This window comes from Hakea prostrata, chromosome 1 (assembly GCF_041222555.1).
Source record: "Hakea prostrata isolate BN-2017 chromosome 1, UWA_Hpros_2, whole genome shotgun sequence".
In the NCBI taxonomy this organism is placed as follows: domain Eukaryota; kingdom Viridiplantae; phylum Streptophyta; class Magnoliopsida; order Proteales; family Proteaceae; genus Hakea; species Hakea prostrata.
The window spans coordinates 74010945-74034243 of record NC_142600.1 but is presented as its reverse complement, the minus strand read 5'-3'; the positions used below and the strand labels follow the sequence as shown (position 1 = coordinate 74034243).

Sequence of the window (23299 nt, the reverse complement as noted above, 5' to 3'; positions counted from 1 at the left end):
TTGCTCAGGTGAGACAGAATCCAGCACCCCAGTTGAAAGATCTCTAAAGCAGGCTTACACATCCATTGAAGTATCATATTCACTATTAACATAACAAGCAGCATAAACATATTCAAGTCTGCATATTGTTCAAAATGAAAGGATTTGGAATGTGTATGGACAATCAGCTTTCCAATTCCAAAATGAATAAGAGATCAAGAGATGACTCAATCTAATTAAACTGCTAAAATCCCTTCGTCAATAAGACCTGCCTGAGAGTGGACACCAATCCCACTGAAACAATTCCTCGATTCAATCGGTCGCATACATTTTCCTCTTTGACTGTTCTCTGCATTAATTATGAAGGTTATTACTTCACCCTGTAGGTTAGAGTTCAATTGTTCGTTGAAAATTTTAGGGTGACAAGGTATTTGTTAAGAAAAATTCAAGCACGAGAGGACAGACAGAAATAACATCACAGAGATAATATACAATTGGATGTTGTTAGATTTGCCCATTTAATGCGTGAAATCTTAGGGCATAAAGTATGCATTTAAAAACCAAGAAAAGAGCTACCATGTGTTTATGCTGTTATTTGCAAATTTTAGGATCTTTCGGAAGTTAGATAATCTCGGGTGCGATACTTAAAAAATTGCACGTGTAAGTATTCCAATTTGTTTTCATAACTGTGAAGAGGACTCAATTCTCACTATGATGGACCAAAAGTGGATCAAGATGCAATTATCATCTCATTCCAAGTATACTTTCGGGTGTCAAAAGAAGGCAACTATCTTGATAGGCTGAGATTTATTACAATTTTATTTTTTTGGAAAAGAAAGATACGCCAAGTGTACGGATGGGCCCTATTTCCTCATAATAACATGAATCCATTTCCAGCCTCCACCATTGACGTGAACCGAAGTGTGTGGGAGTGCCAAAGTCCCAAGGACTCAAAGAAAACACAACATGTGCATTCCACATCAAGCTAATGTTGGATTCACCACCTACCTCGACATATTGAGGACTTTGATGTATTTTAGGAAAATGCAACAAAAGCTTGTGGAGTCCTTTAAGGGTAGACTTGAACCTATTCTAAATTAATTGAGAAACCCTAAATTTAAGATAAACTAATTGATAAAGAAAAAATGTACATGATCTGAATATTGAGTTGTGTTTACATCCTTCTCTAATGCTCCTTAAAATAAACACAAGAGGTAATTAATTACTACCATAACAACCTTTTAAAGTTACCTTTTGGAGTTAAAAAAACTATCATAACCTCCTCAAACCAGCATAACTTATACATAACTACTGACTACTAATAACCTCCATATTTTCTCAACCTTATCCAAATGCATTGAGTCAAGTTCTCCTCTAACCCAGCTGGTCAGCATCTCATGATACCATTAACTGTGGCCAACGTAGAACCGATTATCATCTAAAGTTCATTATTGAAACAAGCTAGAATTGGCAATTCTTTGGGAACCAACACTATCTCTCATGACTGTTTAATTGAGAACACTTGTTATCTTGAAATCAAACGGCCACACACATAGTCCCAAAAACAATTGTCTTATCCAAAGTTCAAGAATGTTGGTTGGGCATTACAAATGCCACTGCATAGATTTGTTTTTTACAAAATAAAAGGAGTTGAGGGACTCGATGAGAGAAACTAGTTTCTTGTTGATGTTATAAACTTACTTGATGCCAATAATCTCCCAGTAACTCAATTTTTTGCAATCTTGCATTGACTTTTAATCATCATTTCAGAGAACGTTCGAAAGGATCCTTAATGGCTGGAAATGGATTGACCCACACATAGAGACTGAGGGGCAGCAATTACCTTTTTAACCAATTTTATCCTCATCAATTAATGATTATAAAACAAAGCATGGTATGTTTAGAGTGAAATCGGATTATTCTCAATGTCTTGTCATGGCAGACTCACAAGGTAATATTGCATTTTCTTCGATCTACTTATTCTTCTTATTTGAATAGGATTTAGAGCATTGATACTTCACCTAAGATTACACACGTCTTGTGGCACGCATCTTATGAAGCTTTGGCCAAAGGAACTTTTTTGTTTTCTAGAGAAGGCACTCAAACTCCTATTTGCCTTGTATGTGGAAATGCATATGAATCCGTGACCCATGCTAAAGAATGTTGATGTTTGTCCCCCCTTTGTATTGACACATCAAACTTCTTTAGAAATTCTTTACATTATTTGATGTGTCATATATCATATTACTGTAAGGATGTAAATAATATGCATGGAGTTGATCGAATTTGGAGTGCCTTGGCTTGGAGTATTTGGAAAACTAGACAAGCAGCCCTTTATAGAAATTTGTTTCTCTTTGTTGAAATACTTAGAACACTTTTTAGGTGTTCATGGATGGATCTTGGGAGGCAAAATCACTTTTAGGCAGGAGAGGCTGTATTTTTTGGGATCCAGCTTGGGTTTTCATTGTTTTTTTTTGGAGCTGACAAGTTGATATTATGAGGGGGGAATATTACTAATATATATAGCCGCCGGATGAGTGCAAACGCAGGACCTCCCCATAGGAGGTTGGGGTTTTCATTGTTGCACAATGTAAAAGCAAGTGGACTTCTAAAATAAAAGAAGATTTTAGTGTACCATCTATGGCACATTTCCTACAATGCCAGAGTACCATTTCCCTTCACATGATATTCGCTATTATTCCATCTTGGAATTAATATCATAACCCCACCCCTATCCTCTGGGTCATGAACCCCAGTTTTTTTTATTTTTTTGGTGGTTAAGACTGGCTTGATGCTGACAAAGAAAAATCCTATGCCAAGGAAATTTGAACTTGTGACCTCTTATGAGTAATGATATCCACACAATGAGCCAACCCCTTGAAGCTCTTCTAATTACTTTTGCAATAACTTACTATCAAGAGCAACAAAATGACAACAGGTTTACCATGAGTAGGGTTAAGATGTCTTCCCACCAACCCAGTCAATAGATGCTCATTGGACCACTTGTTAAGGCCTGTGACTCATTAATAAGAACTCAGTTCAAAAATGGGTCTTCAAATTAGGGCAACCCTGACACAGAGGAAGTGGATAATACATTAATACCTTTCTAGCTTGTAGCCAGTCGACAATTTCTGCACCGCCCTTGGACCACATGATCATCAGAATTCAGAACAGGTTTTTTTTGGCAAAGCCAGTATTGCCTCCAAGAAAAATATAATTGTGCCCCAAGGCTCAATGATTGAATCCCTGCAGCAGCAGCCCTAATTTTATATTTCAACCATCTTCTTGCTTAGATTCCATATAGTTGCAACTTACAACTTGCAGGTGAACGTATCGTTATCATTTAGGATTCACTTATCAACCCTTTTCAGCTCATTTAAACTCATTTCCACATGATAAATATAATGCTTAAATGTAAAAGTTATTTAACTTTGCTTACCAAAGAATTTAGTTGCAGAGTATACTACAATTAGTGACCAAATACTATGTGCTATCAAACATTTCACTGGAAGAAGAAAAAAAACAAATAAACAGAAATGTTTCAATTTTTTTTTTTTTTGGGGGGGGGGGGGGGGACTCGAATGTCATGGGAAAAAATGTTTCACTAACCTTTTCAGTTGTCACAGATTAACATTGAAGATTTAAAAGAGAAAGTGGTTTGAACCTCAATGGGATAAACCAATATGCAATGAACCATATTTGAAAGGTGCAAATAAAGAGAACAACTTCTCAGGGAACAGAGTGGTGCTTCACCATTAAAATGACTGACTACTTTTTCCAGATGCTCAATAAATCTTGAATTATTAAGTGCAACAAAGCAACAAAAGGCAGAAGCTATACTTCAGAAGAATAATTTATTAGAATAGATATTCAGAGTTAGTTTACATTATCGTCCATGCCATGCAAAAAACAATCATACCTCTGCTACTGTAGATATTAGCACAAGCCCCATGAATTTCAACTAGTGGCCATTTTGAATTCTGCAGGTCCCAGTTCCTTTATTGAAACTTACCCGAAGCTTGATTTGTTGACAGGAGCGGAAGGCAACTCTGGACGTTCAAATTAATGAAGGTTTAAATTTTACTCCTCACTTCAAAAAAAGCCACCTTGCGGTCTCAATTACTATTAGAAGACTTCCAATATGATGTCATTCCCACTCAATTGTTGATGGAGGCTTCGCTGTAATGTCTTGTACAACTCGGTTTACACCCCGAACACTATTGCAAATCTTCCGGGCAACATCATCAAGGAACTTGTGCTCAAAGTAATACCTGAACATGTTCCAATTGCATGAATATTCAGAAAATAATTGAATGTGAACAATGTCTGATTATCCAAACCAAGAAATAGTAGGAAAATAATTTATGAATCTTTCTAATTGATTATAGAATTGCATTTGTTCTACTGATGAGTGATGAGTTTCTTGTAGGCATGACACAGCACAAGAAACAAGGAATGGAAATGAATATCAAGTACAAGCCAATGGAGGGTTAGTAGAATGGTAAAGAACTTGACTTCTCAGTGGAGAGGTTGTGGGTTCAAACTTTGTCGGTGGCAATATGTAATATCCCCATCCCCAATTTCCCTATATATAAAAAAAAAGTGCCTTTGTAACAAAAAAAAGAATATCAAGTGCAGAAATCTAGGCAACCCAAAGCAGATGCCTCATAGAATTAATGGATTTTCCCTATTCATGATAAGGTTATAAGGTTATTTTTCCTCTGCCTGTAGAGGATTTATTACCATGATTCCTAGTCCAATAAACACTGCAAGAGGAAGAATATTTTTAAAGGTGCCTGCACATTTCCAAGGAATCAATGCTATACAACCATCAGCCTTTCACAAAATTAAGGATCATAATTTTAACTTAAGAAATCACACAGTAAGTTCAAAAGAGAGGTAACCAGGTAGATAGACAACAGAAATGGTGACCCCTTGTAATTCTGTAGTTTAAGTAAGAAGGGGAGATTTGCCTGTTAGGATGCTTTTATTCTTTTAGTCCCACAATCGAGTGTATTTGTATTTTCTCTTGCATATTACTATTATAAATAAAGGCCTATAGTGCCATACTGGCATAAATCAGGATTCATTCAATATTCCAACATGGTATCAAAGCCAAATCAGACCTAAGGCACTAACACCTCCATCGCAAGTTACAACAGGCATCAAAGCTCACCATCGCAGGTTACAGAAAAACCAGAATACCTTCCACCACCATCGCCAACCTCTGCACCTCCATTCCAACCCTAACCGAAACCTCCAACACACCTTAACCACCCATAACCACTATCGCCCACATCTGTAACACCATTCCAGCCCCAGTTGAAGCTCCAATAAGCTTTTTTAAACCCAAAGATTGATCCTAGAAAAGCTGCTGTACTTCTGTGACTCTTCTAGAGCCATCGCCTGCCCCTACCTGACCCAAAAACCACCTGCGATCACTCGTAGGAATGTCAACTCTTCTAGGATGATCGATACTTTCTATTAAGCCAAAACACCATCGATTATCCTTCTTTCCCTCCCTTTTACCTGCAGTAGTGCCTAGAAGGGCTTAAATTATCCAACAATCCATCTAGGCCTATCGCCTAGCCCATTCAGACCCCGTGGATGGTCCTAGAGCCATCGGTATCTCTTAAGGGTGTTTTTAGGATCATCAGAGATTACCTTCCATGCTTTTTTTTTTTTTTTTTTTTTGGGGGGGGGGGGGGGGAATCTGTTTATGACCTATTCGAGGTAGTGAGTATTTTTCTCCTACCCAAAATTTTTTTTCTATCATCCTTTGACTAATCCTTTGTTCCTATGATGACTGATCGAACAACACACAATTCTTCTAGTACATTTGAGAATTTTTCCGTTACATCTATTCCTCCAAATCGTGATTTTTCCCTTCTTTAGATGACCACTATCAAGCTTAATATGACCAATTATCTTTGTTGGTCTCATTCTGTTTCTTTTTCAGTTAGTTCTCATGGTCTTACTGGCCATCTCAATGGATCCTCTATCAAACCTTCTACTGCTAGTCCGCAATATGATAAGTGGCATATAGCTGAGTGCTTGGTTATGGGATTTCTTCTTAATTCCATTGAACCAAGCATAGCATAGAGTTATCTTCTTCTTCCTAATGCTGCCACTATTTGGAAAGTTGCCCAAGCTACATACTCCAAAGTAGGTAATGATGCATAGTGTTTTGAGATCCGAAGAAAGATTCACCGGTTGCAACAGAAGGAGCTAACCCTGTCTCAGTATTACAATACACTTAAAAGGGTATTATCAAACATTGAATTTCTATGGCCAATTTACTCCATCCACTGTTGCGGATGTAGCTGCTCAACAGAAGTGGGAAGACAAGCTCTTAGTCTATGACTTTCTAGCAGGACTAAATATCAATAGGGCACATATTCTTTCCCGGGAGCCTTTTCCTTCTCTGAAGCAAGTCTATGCCATGGTTGATACCGAGGACAATCAACGGACAAATATGGTAAATACACACTCCTAATAGTCTTAGCATTAGTTGCTGGTTTTGGCAAAAACAAGTCCGGTTCTTGTGATTCTTGGCCTCCAGTGAAGTGTGGATGATGTAAACAACGACATAGGGTTAGGGTTTAGGATGTACTCCCTAGATTAGGTGCTGCCCAGGACTATTCCAGCAATAGATAAGAGGGTTTTTAAGGGTTTTAACACTGCATAGGCCTGCTGAAAGTGAAATTCCAATCTGAATTCTGTAGGAGTTGAAATTCAGTTTCGAAAATCAAGTTCCAGGTCAACTAGAAGTTGGATTAGGATTTCAGTCAAGGCTTGGCGAAGGCTTCGGGTTGGCTGTAAGGCTAGGGCAGAACTTGAAAACACTTCTATTTGAGTACTCAAGTGGTTAGGGGCTGAAACTGGAGTTTTGGTAATTCTGGAAATTTTCAGAAATTTTGCACTACTTCTCAGTGAAGAAGATGAAGTGCAGAATTTTTCCAAGTCCAGAACTAGGGCTGTTTTGGTCAAACAAGGATTGGGGATGTACTCTAGAGGGTTATGTGATTCTAATGAAGGTAAGAGGATGGAGTTTAGGGCTGGGAATTAGTGAATCCTATTTAGGTTAGGACTGGAAAACCATGGGAAGAAAGAGAAGAAAGGGGAGCTTGCGGGTGCTAGAGGAAGGGACTGAAATTGCAGAAAACTAATGGAGAAGGGGAAAGGGCTAGTTGCGATGGAGAGTGGATGGTTTTCTAGGTCAGACTAGAAGGGAAGGGGCTCTGAAGGTTGCGACAGAAAAGGGAGGGATGGGGAAGACCTGAAGACAGAATAAGGGAGCACCGAATGGGGTGGGGGAGGGGCTCTGACTTACTTGATGGCTTGGGAACCAAATGCTTGGATGATGCTAGAACCTGGCTGGACTTGAATGTTTGTATGATTGAATGCTTTGAAGAATGCAAAAAATTTAGAAACATTTGAGAACTTTAACACCCACCAAGGCCCACCCACACAGGACACCCTGATTCAAATACTCAGTACTCTTTATTCATCCAAAACTGATTTTAACTTACAATGAGGAGGCCATTTATAGCCTAAACTAGCCTAAACTGACTGACTTTTTGACTTAACTTAGGATTTCCTTATCAGATAAGGATTCCGTTTACAAATTAATTGAAATCTTAATTAGGAAAACAATTATTAACTAAATAAGACAAGTCATACCCTAACTCAACTGGACTCTTTCAAACATGACTTGACTCACAAGTAAACTTCTCAAACCAAATCCAAACTTGACTCAACTTTGACTACGTCAACATACTCAAAATTTAAAGGACTATACCTTGTAAATGGGTAGACCAATTAAAAAAAATAAGAGTTGATCTAGAACACTTGGATCAAGGGGAATCTTTCCAAACCATATTGACTCCTGAAAGGGGCTGCAAAATGACCAAAATACCCTTGGGGTGCCAGCTTGGTTCGGGCCTCTTGGATCTGGATTTTAGGCCCCAAAATGGGGAAGTCATTGTGTTCACATCAGTGAATATTGTGGGAAAGAACGCCATACAAAGGAGAAGTATTGGAAGCTACATGGACATCCAACAAATTCCAGTGGAGGAGAGAGGAATGGAAATAGGGGAGCAATCAAGCATCTACAAATCAGGCTATTTGGGACACCCTAAGTGCTACAAGACCTCTTTCCTCAAACAAGCTCCAACACCTTTGCCAATTAATGTCCAGGCTTGATGTATTCTCTTCAAGACCAACTCTCAGTGCAAGTGTAGCCCTTGCCATTACATCCACTATTGATTCTTAGCACCCCACAGGTATTATCGATTGTCACGGTGTCTTTAACTCCATTTATCCCTCCAAGATAATTGACTTTGGAGCAACCAGCCACATAACAGGCTCCCTCTTTATTCATACTTATCCCTCTATTCCTTTGGCTCAGGACGTTAGAACAGCTGATGGATCTCTATCTCTAATGTCCAAAAAAAGTTCCATTATCTATTCTCCTAAGGGTGTCAACTATGTACCGAAACCACTCAACCGTACTGAACCGTGCCATCTAAAACCGCACCATTCAAAATTTGGTACGATATGTACCGAGACAGAATTTTAAAATTTGATTCAGTGGGGTACTGGTTTTGATGGAACCATACCGCAGCATGTCCCAAAAATGTACCGAATTTGCATAAAACGGTATGGTACCGTACAAAACCGTATATCGTATCAAATAGAGGCTATATATGTAATGTCGCACTTAGAAAATGCCTTTCTACTCTGTGAGAGAAGCATTTAATGTTTATATAATCTACATTAAATGTTCTTTGCTTGGTGTTTCAAAGTCAAGTAAGCTGATTAGCCCCTTGACGTTTAAAGTACACGCTGCTGGAGGTTCCTTGGTGTCTAAACTCCAATTCTCCAAGCCTATTGTGAAATCACTCTTATGCTTCAACCTACAAGCTGCTGCATTAAAGATCATATCCACAGGGCCCAATAAAAATCTTTTATGCTCTTCTTGATCAGATATTTGATGATACAAGTAAAAAGCATTGAATTATCTTTCATGATCCTATGATCATAAGCACATATATTGCTACTTTGGACAATAAGGACTTTCCTTTAGAGCATAGGATCTTAATAAACCAATAACAAAAGTGGAATGGGTTCTTTGGTATGAAATTATACTGCACTATATATTGTGTTTAAACCATTTTCCCACACCAATTTCATACCGAAACCGTACCATATCGTTTTTGCAAATACCGAAACCGTACCATACCGTGTAAATTCGATATGGTACGGTTCTAGCTTTTAGAATTTAAAATCGGTACCATACCAAACTACCAAAATCGTATCAATTGACACCTTTACTCCTACCCTCGCCATTTCTTTTGTTTTGCATGTTCCTAAACTTTCAACTAACCTTTTGGCTATTAGTAGCCTTACCCTTGATATGAACTGCAAAATATATTTTCTTCCTTCTCATTGTGTTGTTCAAGACTTGGAAACAGGGTGGACAATTGGCAATGGGAGACCAAAGGGGGGGCTCTACTTATTGGATGGGTCTCCATCAGCTTTTTTATAGCTTCTACATCGTCATCACCTGCATTCATGTCTTTATTGCAGTGGCATAATCATCTAGGCCACATTCTTTTATTTGTTGTCTAGATTATTTCTTAACTTGGTTAAACAATGTAATTTAAATGATTTTTGTTGGTGATGTTTGCATCTTGGCAAAGCAAACTAGACATGTTTATTCAATTTCTGATAATCATAGTAATGTTATTTCTCTATTATTAATTCTGATGTGTGGGGTCCCTTTTGGACTATGTGCCTATATCTAGTCATAGATGGTTTGTTACTTTTATTAACTGTTGCACTAGGACCACATGGGTTTATCTTCTTCACAAAAGAGTGATGTGTTTTCATGTTGAGATTCCTCCTGAGGTTCCTACAACTAATTCTCCTTTGGCTGATTCTCCTTTAGAAGATGGGGCGACCAAACAAGAACAACTAATGGATGATGTTCAAGGAGAGACTAGACCTCTGAAGACCTATTAAAGGAAGCAGAAAATACTCTCTTCTAAGCCACGCCAGTTGGAAGCATCGACTCCTAGTCCTAAAGAATCAACTCCTCCTACTGAGTTTGTCCATGTCCCTTCTTTGGATCCTACCTTGAACTTACCTATCACATTAAGAAAGCAGCCATGCACTTGCACTAAACACCCTAAATCTTATTATGTTTCATAGCAATCCCTATCATCAAATTTTCAAAGTTTCATTTCCTCTTTGTCCTCCACTTCTATTCCTAACTCTTGGCAAGAAACATTGTCCCACTCAAACTAGAAGGAAGTCATGGATGAGGAAATGCAAGCTTTAGGGAAGAAAAAAAACATACTCATTTGTGTCTTTGCCTGCAGGAAAACAGACTGTTCGGTGCAAATGGGTGTTCGTAATAAAACACAAAGTAGATGGAACCATTGAGCAATATAAGGCAAAACTAGTAGCCAAAGGCATCACTCAAACCTATGGCATTGACTATAGTTTAGGTTGTTCTCTGTGTTGCGATCAGGGATGGAATCTATAGCAATTCAATGTGATGAATACTTTCCTACATGGAGAGATCCAAGAAGAGGTGTATATGGATGTGCCTCCAAGCTATTCTAGCCCTAAGACTCATAGGAGAGTGTGCAAATTAAGGAGAGCCTTGTATGGACTAAAGCAGCCACCCTAGAGCATGGTTTGGGAGATTTCATAAGGCTATGACTTCCTATGGCTATAAGTAGAGTAATGCAAACCATACCTTGTTTGTTAAGCGGGATGGTTCTGACACTACAAAACTACTGATGTATAAGGATGATGTTGTGATCATAGGAAGCAATGAGGAAGAAATTAAAGCCATGAAGATATTTTTGGAGACCGAATTTGAGATAAAAGACATGGGCAAACTCAAATATTTTTTCGAGGCTATAGCTAGTATACTCGACCAATGGTGTTTCTCTCTCTCTCAAAGAAAGAATACTTTGGATTTACTAGAAGAGATTGGGATGTTAGGGTATAGGACTACTGAGACCCTTGTGGAGCCTAATCAACAGTTGAAAGCCAAGGAAGGAGAGCTAGTTGATAAAACAAGCTATCAAAAATTGGTTGAATTATTTGTCACACACTAGGCCTGATATTTTTTACAGTTAGCCTTGTTAGTCAATACATGCACGATCCTTACACTTCAGATCTTAAAATTTAGTGGGTATATCGCATCTTGAGATACTTGAAGGCTTCTCCAGGAAAAGGCATCTTAATTTATGCTCATGGACATCTTCAAGTTGAAGCATACACAGATGCAAACTGGGCAGGATGTCCATATGATAGGAGATCTACCTCTAGTTATTGTGCATATGTCGGAGGTAACTTAGTGTCATGAAGGAGCAAGAAACAAGCTGTACTTGCATGGTCCAGTGCTAAAGCAGAAATTAGAGCTTTAGCTCAAGGCATTTGTGAAGTATTGTGGTTGAAAGGTCTCCTTCAGGAACATGGAACAGATCTAGAAAAGTGTATACGTATTCAGACAACAAATCAGCCATTAGTATAGCTCATAACCCGGTACAACATGATAGGACTAAACACATAGAGATTGACATGCATTTTATCAAAAAGAAGGTAGAGTCTAGTCTGCTTCAGATTACCTTTGTCACATTTGATAATCAGCATGTTGATGTGTTTACAAAGAGTTTGAGTGTCAAGATGTTTAGTAGCATCATTAGCAAGTTGGGCATAATAAATACCCATGCACCAACTTGAGGGGGAGTGTTATTTCGGTTGTTTAAGAAAGTAGGGTAGATATGTCTGCTAGGATGTTTTTATCCTTTTAGTCCCACAGCAGGTATATTTGTATTTCTCTTGCATATTACTATTATAATTAAGGGTAATTTTCATATGGACCCCTAAGGTTTTGGTCCATGTCAATTTTAGTCTGAAAAAAGTTTCCCTTTGCATATGGCTCCCTTGGGGTTTCTAAAAATGACTAATTAAGGACAAATCATAATTTTGATGACCAAAATACCCTTATGGTGCAATGGTCAAGATTGTACCATGTATGTCATTTCGATCTAACGGTTTATGTTAAAAAGACAAATTATAATTGCAATTTTAATCTTTTAATTTTATATTCAAGGGTCTTAAGATTTCTAATTTACAAACTTATACCCTTGATCGAAACTCAATGAAAAGCCATTCCCATTCCGCAAGAAAAGAAAACCACACTTTGAAGAATACTGAGATCCACAAAATACCTAAGCTATTTCAAACTAACCTACAATTCGACGCGTTCAGGAGTTTCTGTTAAAAAAGAATCACCCAGAAGATGAAACAAGAAAAGAGAAAATGCAAAACAAGAAACAAAGATGAAAACTCACAAGAAAAGAACTGCATCCATTACAGAGCACCCAGCACCAAAAAAGCTCGAAAGAAGATGAGATTTTGAAAAGAAAGTGATAGATTTCGTCAAAATCAAAGGAAACCCAGATCAATTTTCTTATTTCACGAAAAAGAATCGATCATTATCTTCCGTTTAGCTATATATCTCTTTCTCTAGCTCTGCTTTGTCCCTTTGGTTCTCTCTTCTCTACTTCTCTTTCAAAACTTGGGTGTTCAGTGTTCTCTGTTTATCTCTTGCTCTTTCTCTCCCTTTTCTCACAAACAAATTGGACTTTTTTTTCCTTCTCCTCATTTATTTTAGTAGCACCCATAGAATAACTAAACAATTACTTCCACCCTTTGATTTCAAATGGACTTGGATGCATCTCCATCCAACAGGCCTCATCACTTGAACACCAGAAGCTTAAGGACTCATTGAGGTCCTTTATCATGTGACCTTCCTCAGGGCTCGCCGGAATGGGAATGGCATTTCATTGAGTTTAATCAAGGGTATAAGTTTGTAAATTAGAAATCTTAAGACCCTTGAATATAAAATTAAATGATTAAAATTGCAATTATAATTTGTCTTTTTAACATAAACCGTTAGATCGAAATGACACACACTGGTACAATCTTGACCATTGCACCATAAGGGTATTTTGGTCATCAAAATTATGATTTGTCCTTAATTAGTCATTTTTAGAAACCCCAAGGGAGCCATATGCAAAGGGAAACTTTTTTCAGACTAAAATTGACATGGACCAAAACCTTAGGGGGTCCAGATGAAAATTACCCTATAATTAAAGACCTATTGTGCCATATTGGCATCAGTCAAGATTCATTCAATATTCCAACCCCCCCCCCTCCCTTTCTTTTCTTCATTTGTAAAGGCAATATCATGGGCACTTTATTGAATATAAGAAATGGAATTAGAACCAAATAGCAAATTTGATGGTTGACAAATTGACCGATTTCCACAATATCAAAAACTTCAGCTTTGAAATGACTTTCTCCTGGGTAGCATCTCAACTCAACTCAACCATGCCCTTTCCAAACTAAATGGGGTAGTAGCATCCACCAGGTTATAGTGCAGCAGATTGCTTCCTGGGAATGCCCAAGCCTTAGGCCTAGGAAATGCAAGTAGAGGTTTTTTCACAGTCAGGTTCATGAAACACGAGGTAAAAAGCCAATGAGATAGGTTGACTAATTGATACTTAACATAATCTCCATTAGATTGAGGGCCAATGCCAAAGTCTCAAATCAAAACCAACACTGTTTAGGACTTCGGATGTCGAAAGGGGAAATGATTTTAGGGTTTTCAGATCTTAGATAGATGCGGCTGTAACTTTATGACAGATATGAGGGACCAGGAAGGGAATTCAATCCAAGTCCTAATTATTCTGGTGGCTAGATTTGATTTCCCAACCTCTAGGGCAGTTCAGAGATCCTGGATATCAATGGTCATATGGGATTCCCAGATGAGTTAGCGACTAGGTTTTGCGTGAGGGAGTTGATTACCTCAGAATATTACTTATATTCTTCCCGGCAGAATGTAATAAATTAAAGTCGCAGACTTAGGCTGTTAAGACTTCAAAGGAGTTTACCTTTTAATGGAAGGGGCTGTAAAGGAGATTGAACAGACTGCAGTAGGGGGATTTCTTGCTGGTTTTACGGATGAGCCTAGTGGAAAAAAAGGCTGGAATCTTACGGTTTGAATGGGGGAAAGAAGAGGAGGAAAAGAAAAAACAAAGGGAGGGGGTGTGATGGGATAGATTCCTCAACTGGACTTTCAGCTGCTATTGTTCTTCAATGGGCAGCAAGCATGGTTGGTGGAGTTGAAGATTGTCTTGATGGCCAAAACAAGTCTTGGATATTACTCACTGAGATCCAAACTTCAGTGGCCAGGATATGATCACCAATTCCAGCAACTTGGATGCAACTCTATTAGTTCATCCCAGATTGGTGTGGCCTCAATTGAACTAAGGCCAATACTAAGATCTTCTGGAACAAGGTCAGGGATGGGAAAAAGAAGGGCTTAAGGGAATTAGGTTCTGGTGTATGGGATGCCTTAATGAGGTGTGTCGGTTTTAGATGGATAGTAACAGCATTTGTTGTAAGGGTCCAGTCACTGAAGATTACTCCTATTGAGTTTGTAAGATTGTAGAGAGCAATCAAATCAGAAGTCTTATGATAGGGGATTATCGCTGTTGAACTAACTAAAAGCTAATATAAAATATGGAATCTTCATAAGCAATTCATGAACCCATGCTTAAGGTCCATCAAGTTGGCCAATTACAAGGGAACTTAATCAACAAAGGTACAAGCTGTACATCTATCAACCCTAGGTTGTTTTTCTTAAAAAAAGGTCTTCATTAGTGCCCATGATACACCCAGTACTATGCCCATGACTTTTAGTGTTGGTGTAGGGAGTGGCATATGGACTAATCCCTACACCACTTAATGAGTCTTAGATAGGTAGGTTATCACAGAGTAGCCAATTCTTCCAAGACCTTGATAAAAACTAACTTATGGAACAGCAGGCTAAGGTAAGTTCAGTTATTGCATATAAGAAGAGGTTTTGGGTGGGGCCTCAAAAGGTTTATTATGGTTAGGTGATCTCTGTGATTAGTGATGGAGAATCGGAGACGCTAATAATGGTTGGGCTTAACCTGCCCTGAACAGGGGAATTTGGGTTTTGGTTATAAGTTAATCAGGAGTCTCCTGAATTGGAAGAAATAAGGAAACTTTCAGTAATGAGTTTGGATTCCCTAGTGGTTCCGGAACAGGGTGAAACTAGGACTGAGTCGGAGGGTCAATGTAGGGAGGATACTAGAAGGATGGTTGATTACAGACTACAGAGAATTCTTGATTTTATGGTCAAGAATTAGGGCTTCAATCATGAACTGATGGATCTAGGGTTAAGGTTGTTAAAATGGGCTGAACTAGTAAAGAATGTAGGTTGATGATATAATGATATGATCTTCCAAATTTGGGTTAATTTGGATGGTCAAGTTAAAAGACATACTTTTTGTTTCTACAATTTTAGGCAGTCCTGAAAAATTCGAGATTTTTTTTTTTTTTTTTTTTTTCTCCCCTTCAAGAGGAGAGGGAGTTGTGCAATAGGAAGGGGGAATGTGGTAAACTGTAGTGGGGCCTTTTAGTTGATCGTGGAGAAGCTGCAATGGAGTTGCAAAGACAGAAACAACACCACAGTAGGATCAACAAGAATTCTGAAATTTTAAAACATCGGTAAATCCTTACCAAGGCTATACTAATCAGTACATAGATTAGTAAAACATTTCTCAGACCAGCAGCAAAAAGCTGAAAAAGAATCCAAATATTCTATCTATATTTTCAAGCAGGGGGTATTTTTAAGATTACAGCTCAAGTCCTAGTGAAATTAGGCATTGAAGACTTATTCAACTTAGGGGGGCAAGGTGGGGTGGAAAAGGGTGGGAAAAAACATGTAGGTCCCACATGTGTGGGGTGAGGGAGAAGAAAGGAAAGGAAAGGGTTTTGTGGAAAAGGATCAGGTGGGTCCCACTTTTTACTTTTCCCAACTTCCCACAAAATCCCACCAAATTGTGGGGTTTAAATGCTGGGGTGGGAAGTGAAGCCCTCGGACGGTCCTTGATTCGGAACCTTGTTTCTCCCCCCAGCAACCAACACTCTCCTTTTGGATTTGGAAAAGTAAGAAATTTACACATTTTTCAAGAATTTTCCCACCCTTTTTCCCACCCCCCTTTTTCCGCCCGCCTTAGGGTTTTATAACTGAACTCCTAGGACTCATCAGCCTAAACCACAGTCTGCTAACATGGCTTAATGACTGAACATAAGGGACATAAAATAAAAAGTCTAATTAGGACCTAAAATGTTAACTATAACCTTGACTTAAGGTTGGCAGTATTTAAATGACTGACCTTGCAGTCCCGCCTAACCAAAAGTACTAACACCGAAGGGGGAGGGGTTGGGGGAAACACCAAGTATGAAAAAACATTAATGACTTAAAGTCCTGCTAGGAAACAAGCCTACAGGTTTCACATGGGCTTCTAAGTATTGAACATCAAATTTAAGAGCTCTAATTAGGGGCTGGATCTGCATAATGAGGCTGCTCCAAACAACCAAACTGCATCGATTCTCCCAGACTGCATAGAACTTGACTTTGTCAACTTAGGTTGTGGACTCAAACTGTCTTAGTAATACAATGGATCAGAATCACTAGGCAACTCATGTGATGGACCAGCAGTAGTACATGGGCCTGGGCCTGAACATGTATCTGGATCACTAGGAGGCAAAGTATGTGGTGACAGCCCAAGAGAGGAAGGCAACAGTGGAGATGTGGACTTGTGGAGGGCCAAAATGAGAAAAGAGGATGATGAAAGGGAAGAAGAATAATATGATGAAAATTTATGTTCATCAAAACCTACATGTCTTCAATAATAAGTTTTTGGGCAGGAGGATTATAATAACAATAACCGTTATGGTTGGGACCATACCCAACAAAAGTACGAGGAAAAGACCGAAAGCCATCTTGTGATCATTATAAGGTCAGAAATTAGGGTGACAAATGCAGCCAAAAAGCCCGGAGGAACTTATAATTCGATAAACAGCCATGACACTTCTGAAAAGAAAAGGCAAAATCCAGCACAGGTGTGGGCATCTGATTGATTATATAAGTCAAAGTGTATATCCAATTGAACCTGGTAAAGTCATCAATGAATGCAAAATAATATCTATAGCCATCAAGAGACAAAACCAGTGCTGGTCCCCACAAATCAGAGTGCACCAACTGAAGAGGAGCACTAGTAGTCCACGTAGACAATGCAAAGGAAAGACTGAGCTTTGCCAAGCTGACAGGAAAAACAAACACCAGCAGACTAAAATGAAGAAACAAAAACTTCACTAACAGCAAGCACATGGCTCACAATTGAATCACTAGCATGACCACATCGAGCATGACGCAGAGATTATGTATTCCAAGCAGCAGAGAAAGCCACAAGAGAAATAAAATCAATCTTGTAAAGACCATTCTCAACTGAACCTGTTAGAAGAGCAGTCCCCACGGATAGATCCTTCACAACAAAGTGTTGAGGATGAAATTCAAAATAAAGCAAGTTATCTTCAGCAAACTTTCATACAAAGAGAAAATTAAATCATATAGTCCGGACACGTAGAACATGATGTAACCAAAAACTAGATGCAGCAGAAGAAATAGCAGCCAAACCAAGATGAGCAATTGACAACCCTGAACCATTGCCAATGCATAGTGTCTGAAGAGGTATATTCAGTAGGAGCTTGTAGAGAAGACAAGTCAAAGGTCATACGGTGCGGGGCACCACAGTCAAGATGCCATTCTTGAGAAGATGAACCAAAAGCAACCCCAATATAAGCTTGAGGAGATTCAGAGGTATACGTTGATAACAATTATGAGCACCATAACCAAATTTGCCAAAAATGTGACATATAAACCAGAAACAGATCAATCAAAACAACCAGCTGAATGATCAGGTCAAGAACCTCAATCAGCAGAGCCAAACGATAACCAGAAGAGAAAGACCGAGAGCCAAACCTATTTCGGCCATCAGAATGAGAGGAACCACCAGACTGAGGCATGAAGTTTGATCTATTAGAGTTATTACCACCAGAAGCACAGTCCAAAGAACCAGCAGAGCATCTTGAATGGCTACTTTAATGGAAGGTTTTGTGAGCAAACAAAATTAGTAGAGATGAAGTTGGCTTATACAGCAACATCAATAACTGTGTGAAGAATCTGTAGAATAGGTACTGTATAGAAGAGTACACCATTACCTAAATATAGCAGCTTCATCCACAAGCCTATTAGAGAATAAAGTAAGGCTGGCAGAGTATCTCAAGTTGGACACTTAAGTCCTTGTCAGAAGATTCCCAACGAGTGTCCTGGGGCATAATTGGATCAAGTTGATGAGGAGTATCTTCAAAACATTAAGTATGAAATATTAGGGGTAACACAGATGTTCATTCTTTACTCTTTTTTTTGGGTCTCTTTGAGAAAGAAAGAACATCTTCCGTTAATTTTTCGTATTTAACTTCAGGCTTCTCCATTCCAGCCTCAAACTTTGCATCACTCTTTTGCTGATTCTCAGCAAAGCTCCTGAAATAGTTTATGCAATTCATTGGCTCGATGTTGTTGATGTTACTCCTGGACATACAACCCAAATTTCAAAAAAGGTAAAAGAACGAGAGAGGATTCTTCTCCCAATCAAAATTTGATACCATTTGCTACAATTCTATATTGGTAAAAGACCAACTAGGAGGCAGTGTCCTAGATCTGGAATGAACTATTAAAACTCGAATAGTTCAGAACAAGGTTTAGCGTTTGATGTTCGGGTTAGGTTATATAGATGTAGAGAACTTTACTAGTGACTGTTTGGTGTTTCATTGACGGTCGATCATTGCTAAATGAAGGAATAGCAAACTAGGTTTGCTATCTAGGTTTTTGAAAGGAGAATCTCAGGGAAATCTGGGGTCTACAATAGGAATCTAGGGATGGGCTTTGGATTGAATTAACATGGGTAAAAGAGGGATATCCAATCCAAATATGGGACCTATATAATGGCTGGGTAGGTCTAGGCATGACTTAGTGTTTATCACACAAAAAAACTAAGATGGAGTCTGGTATGGTAAGACTGGGGCTGCAAGATGGATCAGGCTGCAGGTGAATATTTGATCTGAAATTAAGGTTTCATAAATGGGTGAAATATCCTGAACAGAATTTAGCATCAGGAAAATTGAAGAGACAGAGAGGGAGACTTAGGGTTGATGTTTGGAGGACTAGGGGGAAAAACCAGAAGTTCAGGAAAGATTCAACTATTGATTATGATAGATTTAGATATCCTTCAGCTTGCAAAAAAAAATTTCAGTAACAAGAAGTAAGTTCAAGAGAAGCTTCAAGCAAATAAAATAGGACATTTGGGAGACTGAAGAATTCAATGGAGGGTATGTCGGACTGAATAACTCTAACAAGACACAAGGCTAAGGAATACCCAAAGTAATAACTCTTTTCTATCAACTCATATGCTCAACTGAGGAAACAAGGATTAACATTCATGTGTATAGTAACTTCATAAGTAAGAATGGAATTACAATTTCAAACATGACTTAAATAAAATGCTACTTCAAAAACATCTTAAATAAAGAACTTCTTCAAAATTAATACACTCTGTACTACACCCATGATTTTAGTTCCTCCCTAAGCCAAAGGGTGCTGATGAAGAGAGGAAACCCCCGCACATGAGGCTGATTTTAAACAGCTAAACTGCATTACCAACTCTCTCCTATCCTATCCCACTTCATCAATCTATGTACCCTTCTTTTTAATCCTTCTTATGTTCCTCTTTCATATACAAATACAAAAGGAAGGAGAAGGAAGAAAAGAAGAGTTTCATTATTTAAATTGTTCGTCTTTATTGTGTTGATCCTGACCTGAAACAATCTCCCACTGGTTTCCCTGGTTTGAGGTCAGTTTTGCATTATGTCCACTTGAAGTTATCAATTTTCAATCCACTAGACGATACAAATACAGTGCATGCTTCACTCTAGGAACTGCATATAGAGGGTGAAAGTTCTAAGAGCCCAGTATTGCCCTAGTTTCTGTATCACAGCTTAAGGCTCTGCAAAATATGTATCATAGGTGAAGACAAAGCAGAAAAGATATCCAAGTCAAGTTTGAGGTTAATATTCTACGGACCATTATAACCTCCCCAACGAAAGCTGGAAAGTCACAATAAGCCCACAAAGCAATTGCTTACAGAGAAATGGACAACTTCTAAACAACAAGCATTTACTCATTCACAAGAATATGAAAATAATAATAATAATAATAATAGATCAACAATGTAATGGGAAAAAACAAATATAAAAGTAAAGAATCATCACCAATCAGCTGTCATTCCATCCTGACTTGTAACCGCCCTGAGAGCAACAACATGAGAATGTGTCCTCTGATCCCCTTGAACCCCAACTGATCTTATTGGGAGAAATACTGCAAAAGCTTGCCATATTGAATCATAGAGCCCAGCTTCCTTAATTGACTGAATGAAGATTTCATCAACCTGGACAGACATTCAGCATTATAAAAACCAAACAATGGGCAAAATGGGGAGCATCTCCCTCTACAACACAGTAAACAGACCTGACGAAGAATCTCTAGAGCATCTCCTTGGGTAACATCACCCAAGACTCGTACTGCCAGGCCTGGCCCAGGGAAAGGATGTCGATTTAGAAATGTTTCAGGGACATTCAAGATTCTCCCCAACTCCCGAACCTTCCAACAAAAGGAATACTTGCCAGTCAGTGTATACAGAAACACCCAACTAAAGAAAGAATGTTCCAAGATAAATTAATCTCCAACCTCATCCTTGAATAGTAGTTTAAGTGGTTCAATGAGTTTCAGATTCATGTCCTTGGGAAGGCCCCCAACATTATGGTGGCTCTTGATTGTGTGAGAATGGGTTCTGTCACTTCCAGGAGGTGGACATGATTCAATAACATCCGGATACAAGGTCCCTTGAACCAAGAAAACTGGCTTCCTTCCCAATTTCTTCTCCAAATCTTGGGCAAAAATATCAAAAATACAAATGAATTCTTTTCCAATTATTTTCCTTTTAGCCTCGGGGTCTACCACACCTTTGAGCTTACTTAGAAATTGCTCTGTTGCATCAACACAAGTAACAGGTAGATGAAGATCCCTTTCAAAGGTTTCCATCACACGCTCTCTCTCCTTGTACCTAGATAGGTAAACAATGAGATGTGATAAGCTTCTAATAAATGAAACTCCAAGGAGCAATGATACTAATGCCCAGACATTTTAAGGCATTAAGAGACAGACTGATATACTATTGAATACCCTAGGTTTGCAAGCTCACCTCAATAAACCATTGTCAACAAAAATACAGTGAAGCCTATCTCCTATTGCCTTATGAAGAAGAGTAGCCGCAACTGTGGAATCTACACCCCCAGATAATGCACAGATAACATGATCTTCACGACCCACCATACCTTTGATCACCTTGATTTCTTCTTCCATTAGATCTTGAATCCTCCAATCAGCAGTTAACCCACATACATTGAAGAGGAAGTGGCGTAGAGTTTCCATCCCTTCTGGGGAATGTGTGACCTACAGAAGATTAATGTAAATGAACCTCTTTAACATAGCAGAAACAGAGAATGATGGGACAAAATCAAAATACAGACCAATCAACCAAGTAGACACCAACGGATCCTTCTGTGGTAAGTTGATGATTAATAAGAAGGTAGAGACAAAAGGGGGGGGGGGGGGGGGAATACATACTTTAGTATTAAAAATTCATCATTCATGACTCACCTCCGGGTGATACTGAAGTCCATAAAACTTCCTCGATGGATTCTCGATTGCCGCAACTGAACCTTGCTGACTCCTGGCTACAACAAAGAACCCATCTGGGAGATTCGCAACTTCGTCGCCATGGCTCATCCAAACGCTCTGCTTGTCGCCGACAGCCTTAGAACCAAACATACCACAAGTCTTTTCCACCGAAATCTCCATTCTCCCATACTCCTGCTTCTCTCCAACCCTAACTGCTCCACCAAGCTTCTGCACGATCAATTGCAAACCATAGCAAATACCTAATACGAAAATATTATTCGCCTCAACATACTCGATGAATCCAGGAGGAAAAGACGGCGCTCCTTCTGTGTGAACAGAATGAGGGCCACCGGAGAGGATTATAACACGAGGATTGAGATCGATGATGGTTTTGAGGGAAGAAGTGCCGGAAATGCAGAGAGAAAAGAATGAGAGTTTTCGGATTCTACGAGTGATGAGATGAGTGTACTGAGAACCGAAGTCCATGATAAGAACTAGATTTGAGGTTACGATGTTGGCATCCATCGTTGTTGCTCGTTAAGATCTTCTTCGCCTATCTTCTTCTTCTTCACCTCTCTATTTGTTTCAGTGCTACTGTTTACTCCGACCGTTAAAAGTGGTCGGCGAGCGATATATAAAGAATGGTCAGGGATTAGTAAGTAGTAACGAACCAGAACTAGGGTTTTATGTTTGGCGGGAAAGAGACCCCATCTGCTTTATAAAAGGATTCTGGGAATCTGTTGTAACGGTTCGGTTCGGTGCCACGTGTACAGGTAAGCTATTTTCTAAATTGGCTCCGTTTGGTTGTAAGGAATTGTAAAATGAGGGATCAAAATTTTGTGACCATTGTTTAGATGAAATTCTTATTAAATCTGGGGATACGAAAGGATTGGAATTTTCTTTACTCAAAGAACGGATCATAGTTAACCCTGAGGGATTTTGCTTGGGAACAGTGCCACGATTAATATGAAGACAGAACCTTCAATCGCAACCGCACAAAATGCACATGTGCAATTAAAATAATTTAAGTGACTAATAAATTGGTTTTTACAACCTAACTCAAATTGGAGAGAAAGCGTGTTTGGTAGTGGAGGAAGGAAAAAAAACAGCAAGGGGGCGGGGCTTTGTTTCCAGGGGTGGCAACCACATATGAGATGTCCGCCTGATTTTGAGGAGATGAGACGTCTCCTGATTTTGAGGAGATGAGACGTTGATGAAAGAGAGAAGTTAAATGTGAGAGTGAAAACAAATATTGGTTCGATCCATTGTTTGGGTTTGAGTTAGGTCGTAAAAACCGGTTTACTAGTCACTTAAGTTATTTTAATTGCACATGTGCATTTTGTGCGGTTGCGATTGAAAATTCTATCTTCATATTAATCATGACCTTTGGCTGCTCAGTGCTACGTAGGCACTGCTCCCAAGCAAAATCCAACCCTGAGGGGTGGTCTAGTTGTGAATTTCCTCTAAACCAAGGGCGAAGCCCAACTTTGGATTACATATGTAATAAATTAATACCTTCATTCCCAACATATAAAATTGCCTATTCTTGAAAAGGAAATA

General features: G+C 38.9%; 1 protein-coding gene across 1 annotated transcript; it reads right to left on the bottom strand.

Annotated features, from left to right (window-relative positions):
• Window positions 1–3561: 3561 nt before the first annotated feature.
• On the bottom strand, window positions 3562–22414 carry LOC149029985 (uncharacterized). Its single transcript, XM_089142306.1, has 6 exons — window positions 21719–22414; window positions 21261–21511; window positions 20747–21122; window positions 20528–20659; window positions 20272–20447; window positions 3562–4250 (listed from the first exon to the last, which is right to left on the bottom strand). The coding sequence occupies exons 1-6, from the start codon at window positions 22262–22264 to the stop codon at window positions 4127–4129; spliced, it is 1605 nt and encodes a 534-aa protein (XP_088998432.1). The 5' UTR covers window positions 22265–22414; the 3' UTR covers window positions 3562–4126.
• Between the last annotated feature and the right edge of the window lie 885 nt (window positions 22415–23299).

Excerpts from the sequence above, each read along its gene's own strand:
- LOC149029985 (XM_089142306.1), bottom strand. The coding sequence starts at position 22,264 with ATGGATGCCAACATCGTAACCTCAAATCTAGTTCTTATCATGGACTTC. Across the intron at positions 21,123-21,260 it reads GTTGACAATGGTTTATTGAG|GTACAAGGAGAGAGAGCGTG; the intron begins GTGAGCTTGCAA and ends TTACCTATCTAG. Across the intron at positions 20,448-20,527 it reads CTCTAGAGATTCTTCGTCAG|GTTGATGAAATCTTCATTCA; the intron begins GTCTGTTTACTG and ends ATGTCTGTCCAG.